This window comes from Colobus angolensis, unplaced genomic scaffold, assembly GCF_000951035.1.
Source record: "Colobus angolensis palliatus isolate OR3802 unplaced genomic scaffold, Cang.pa_1.0 Scaffold329, whole genome shotgun sequence".
In the NCBI taxonomy this organism is placed as follows: domain Eukaryota; kingdom Metazoa; phylum Chordata; class Mammalia; order Primates; family Cercopithecidae; genus Colobus; species Colobus angolensis.
Window position 1 is genome coordinate 1,079,839 of NW_012116588.1, and position 5,008 is coordinate 1,084,846.

The 5,008-nt window shown below is 44.5% G+C and overlaps 1 protein-coding gene across 1 annotated transcript; it reads left to right on the top strand.

Moving 5' to 3' along the window:
* The first annotated feature begins 737 nt into the window (after positions 1-737).
* On the top strand, positions 738-1,827 carry CCL18 (chemokine (C-C motif) ligand 18 (pulmonary and activation-regulated)). Its single transcript, XM_011951882.1, has 2 exons — positions 738-922; positions 1,315-1,827. The coding sequence occupies exons 1-2, from the start codon at positions 777-779 to the stop codon at positions 1,403-1,405; spliced, it is 237 nt and encodes a 78-aa protein (XP_011807272.1). The 5' UTR covers positions 738-776; the 3' UTR covers positions 1,406-1,827.
* Positions 1,828-5,008: the final 3,181 nt, after the last annotated feature.

Genomic DNA, 5,008 nt, shown 5'->3' on the forward strand with positions numbered 1-5,008 from the left:
TCTTCTAATACCCCAAGGCTGCCTGTACAGAGAAGAGATGGCTGAGACCCCAGAAGGAGGCAGCAGCTACAAGTCCTGAATTCAGCTCTTCCGGGCCACCACGTGAACTCACACTCTGCCCAGCATCCTGGGGACCCCCACAGCTGCCCTTGCTGTCCTTTTCTTCACTGACGCCCTCTGCCCTCAGACCCGCTCTGCCCCATGTGAATTTGTCTTTTGCTCTTTTGCCCCCACTGTCTGGCCATGGCTTGGACCCCACTGCCCAAGTCTATCCCTGAGACCTCCAGGTAGAGAATGTCAGTGGGATTTCAGGGACCATTTCCTGAGGAGGATTTTTCTTCCTAAGAGGTTTCAGCAACTCTATTCTCCTGCTCTGGGAGACAGAGGGAGAGTGAGTGAGTCCCATTCTATGGATGAGAAAATGGAGGCCCGTGGGGATTTTGACAAGATCTGGGTCCAGTTGGTTTTCAGTGGTGGAGCCTTGGCTCTTCTTATGAACTCAGATGGAACTCCCCAAGGAGAGATGGGATGGAAAATAGTTTGTTCAGAAAACTAAATTTCCAGTAAAGAGACATAGAGACCCAGAATCAAGACAGACAGAGAATGAGAAATACCAAGAGAAAGATGCAGAAATTAAAATGTCAGGGGAAAGAAGAAATGCCAGCTTCCTTCTGGATCTCTTTGTCCCCACATCCCCACCCCAAGCAGTGATGTCTCCCAGTTCTTCCTGACTCTCAAGGAAAGGGACCAGGAGCAGCTGGTTTGCCTTGTGAACAATGACTTCGGATCTTTCTGTCCTGTCTCCTGCAGTGGGTACCAACAAAGAGTTCTGCTGCCTCGTCTATACTTCCCGGCAGATTCCACAAAAGTTTATAGTTGACTATTCTGAAACCAGCCCCCAGTGCACCAAACCAGGTATCATGTAAGTGCCAGTGCTCCTGCCCATCCCTCGGGAGGGAGGCTGGGAGGTCTGGGGTGAGGTCTCCTCAGAGTACTCAGCTCTTTAAGGCCCATCAAGGTGAAGGACTCTATGGGAGGCCCCTGCAGTGTTTTCTGACCTGGCCTGGGGCCTGCAGAGTCCAGAAAAGCCTGCCCCTGGGCAGAGGAAGGAGAGCAGACATGACAACAGGAAGCTGGCTTCCTGAGGAACCCCATCCGAGACACTTGGGGAAGGCCTGTGAACCCCGAAGTTAAGGGGAAATTTTACTGGCATAAGGACAGGCCCTGAGATGCCTGGGACAGAGAAGGATGCAGAGGCCACAGGATTTCCCTGATGAATTCGTCAGTTCTTAACTCTTCCTCCCTTCTCCACAGCCTCCTCACCAAGAGAAGACGGCAGATCTGTGCTGACCCCAATAAAAAGTGGGTCCAGAAATACATCAGTGACCTGAAGCTGATTGCCTGAGGGGCCCGGAAGTTGCGAGGACCCAGTGACATTGGTGGGCCCGGGAGGGAGCAGGAGCCTGAGCCAGGGCAATGACCCTGCCACCCTGGAGGCCACCTCTTTTAAGAGTCCCATCTGCTATGCCCAGCCACATTAACTAACGTTAATCTTAGTTTATGCATCATATTTCATTTTGAAACTGATTTCTATTGTTGAACTGCATTATGAAATGAGTATTTTCTCTGACATCTCATGACATTGTCTTTATCACCCTTTCCCTTCAACTCTTTGCACATTCAGTGTGTGGATCAATCAGTGCGATTAGCTTTCTCAGCAGACATATGTATCAAATGACAAATGCTTATTGAATGGTTTTGCTCAGCATCACCTTTTAATATATTGGCAGTACTTATATAAAAGGTAAACCAGAATTCTCACTGTGACGACTCTATTGATTTTGTTTCACTAATCAGAATCACAGATTGACAGGAATTCTAAGGGAGGAGTAGAGAAAAGGGGCAGAAACCACAAGATAGGGACCGAGTACTTCTACAGTCATACCAGACATTTCTGTGGAGATACTTTCCTGAAAAGTTAAAACAGACACCATTATTTTATGAACCATATTGTAACTGAAATGCGATAGAAAAATTTTCTACTTAAATGAATATCAAGATGACACTGCAATGCATATTTATGCACACAAGCTCATTTTCATAAAGGAAGCTTTCCTCAGAATGATGGCTAACATCTGTCGAGGACTTACCAAGTGCTGGGTTTCGGGCTAAGTACTTATATTAGTGAAAGCCTGGGAAACATCACCCACAGTCTAGCAAGGACTCCTTACCTGGAAGTTGGCTGAATGTCTTGGTCATGTTATCTTTGTTCCCCACTCTGCTTTTGGGGAGGATGTTTTCCATGACTATCTGAGATGAGGCTTGGGGCTGGGTGGCCGGAGTTAGCAAATAAAAATACAGAATGGATACTTTTTTAGTGTAAGCATATCCCGTGCAATATTTGGGACCTACTTGTACAAAAAATGATTTGTTCTTTACCTGAAACTCAAATTTAACAGGGTATCCTAAATTGTATCTGGCAATCCTCCGAAGAAGGAATACCGCTTATGGAGGTGTCTGTTTCCTGTTGGAGATGTCTATTGATTGGCTTAAATGTAGAACAGGGCTTTTCAACCTTGAATTCACATTAGAATCTCTTAGGAGAGCTTTAAAAAAGTTCAGTGCCAGGGCCTCACCTCCAAAGTTATGAATTTAATTGGACTGATGTGGGGCCCAGCATCAGTGATTTAAAAACTCCGCAGGAGATGTTAATGCGCAGCCGAGTTTGAGAATCACTGTTGGTGTACGGTCACAGGCTGTTTTGAGCCAGCATTAGGGTTTCAGAGGCAATGCAACTTTGTTCCAATTTTTGAAGACATCTGATCTGGTTATTTTTGGTTCATTCCATTGGATGGTTAATCATAAGCAGAAAATCTATCAGATACAGTTATTTCTAGAACTGGGTTTTTAACACGTCTCTTCCAGCACAGCACTGGGAGCTCTGTGGTCAACCCTTCCACCGCCCAGCGGTTCCCCGTTGTATTAACTCCACATTGACCCCTGCTGGTGAAACAATGCCACAGGCGTGAAGGCTGCCCTCTTTAGCTCCCTGTCTCTGATGAATACAGCTGCACCTTCATGAAGAGCACAGCTGTTCATTGTGATGGTTAATGTTATGCGACAACTGGACTAAGCTAAGGGATACCCAGATAGCTGATAAACATCATTTCTGAGTGTGTCTGTGTGGTTGCAGAAGAGATTAGTATCAGAAGACTAAAGAAGATCTGCCCTCACCAATGCAGGCAGGCATCATCCAATTCACTGAGGTCCCGAATAGAACAAAAAGGCCGAGGAAGGGTGACTTTGCTGTCTGTGTTTGAACTGAGACATCCACCTTCTCCTGCCTTTTGACATCCGCGCTCCTGATTCTTGAGTCTTCAGACTCAGACAGGGACTTGTACCATCACCTCCCCTTCCTGACCCCTTCTCAGGTTTGTGAACTTGGACCAGGACTGACAACTTCGTCTGTCCTGGTTCTCAGGCCTTTGGACCAAATCACACCACTGGCTTTCCTGGTTCTCCAGCTTGCAGATGGCAGGACTTCTTGGCTTCCATAATTGTGGGAGCCCAATTCCCCTAATAAATATCTCGGGGTATATATATATAAACATTGGTATCCAATCTATATCTATAGATAGAAATAGTCTATTGTTTCTGTTTTTCTGGATAACTGACCAATACATTCATTTTATCATCAAGATAAATATTTACAAGGTGGGATCTGAGAAAGAGGTGGATTGGGCTGCTTCAGGACCTGCTTTCCTGTCCTGCCTAATCTCTCACCTCCTCATTTTTGCTGATATTAACGTTAGCTTGGAGTGGAGCACTCTGCTCTTCTAGTCTGCAAGCTCCAGATCACTGGATTCTTAAATAGCTTGGTTTTCAGGCAGCAAGCAGAAAGTACATTTCTTTAAAAAACTACTTTTTCCCCACTTCTCTGCTATCAGATGAATCAGTTTCAAAGTAGGTTAATTTCTTTCTTAATGGGCCTTACGAAGACTGATGCAAGAAATAGTCTCTAATACCCTGAATTTTTCGTTTTGATAAAACTTTGGCTGGAAGATGGCCTTAGAATATATAACAGGCCATGGGGGTAACCGCCTCTTTTGCTAACTAGACGTATCCCCACTGACTTTGACCTTAGCTACTGCCCTCAGCCAGTTCCACGTTTGGGGACCTATACTTACAACACTGCAGTCCATGTTAGTTAGGGATGGTTTAAGTCACAGTGTCAGAAAAATAACTCAATCTGGCTTAAATGATAAAGGGAATTTGTTAGTTCACACAACTGAAGCTTCAAGAAATAGAATTAGTTGCAGGCAGAACTTGATTCAGTGGTCCTTGTTTCGCTGTAGACTATACATGTCTTTCTGAATTTCTGATCTCCCTACATTTGAGAGCTCCATCTTAGAACGGAGTTACTATATTCATCCTAGTTACTCTATTGGCAGAATAGCTTCTGGAAACTTCCAGAGCAAAGTGGGAAGACAATGTCTGTATCTTCATATTTTGAGTCAAGAGCCTGAGTTCCACTTTTACTGGCTGGCTTGGATTAAGAGCCCATCTCTTAACCCAGGGGTCAGCAAACTATGGCCATTGGGCCCAATTAGGCCTACTACCTGTTTTTGTATGGCCTGCAAGCTAAGAAGTTTTTACATTTTAAGTGACTGAAAACACCCAAAAGAAGAATATTTTGAGAAATATGAAAATTGTATGAAATTTGAGTTTTAGTGTCCATAAAACAGTTTTATTGGAATGCAGTTGGGCTCATTTATTTGTGTATTGCTTATAGCCCACAGTCTAGTAAGGACTCCTTACCTGGAAGGAATTGTATTTTCATACGACAAAGTAGAGCTGAGTAGTTGTGAAAGAGACTGTATAACCCACAAAACCTGAAATAGTTACTATTTGGTCCTTTACAGAGCGAGTTTGCCAACCTATATCGCAATTCGTCTTTGTGGCCAGGGAAGTGGATTTACTGATTTGTTTGAGCTGACCAGTGTCTATA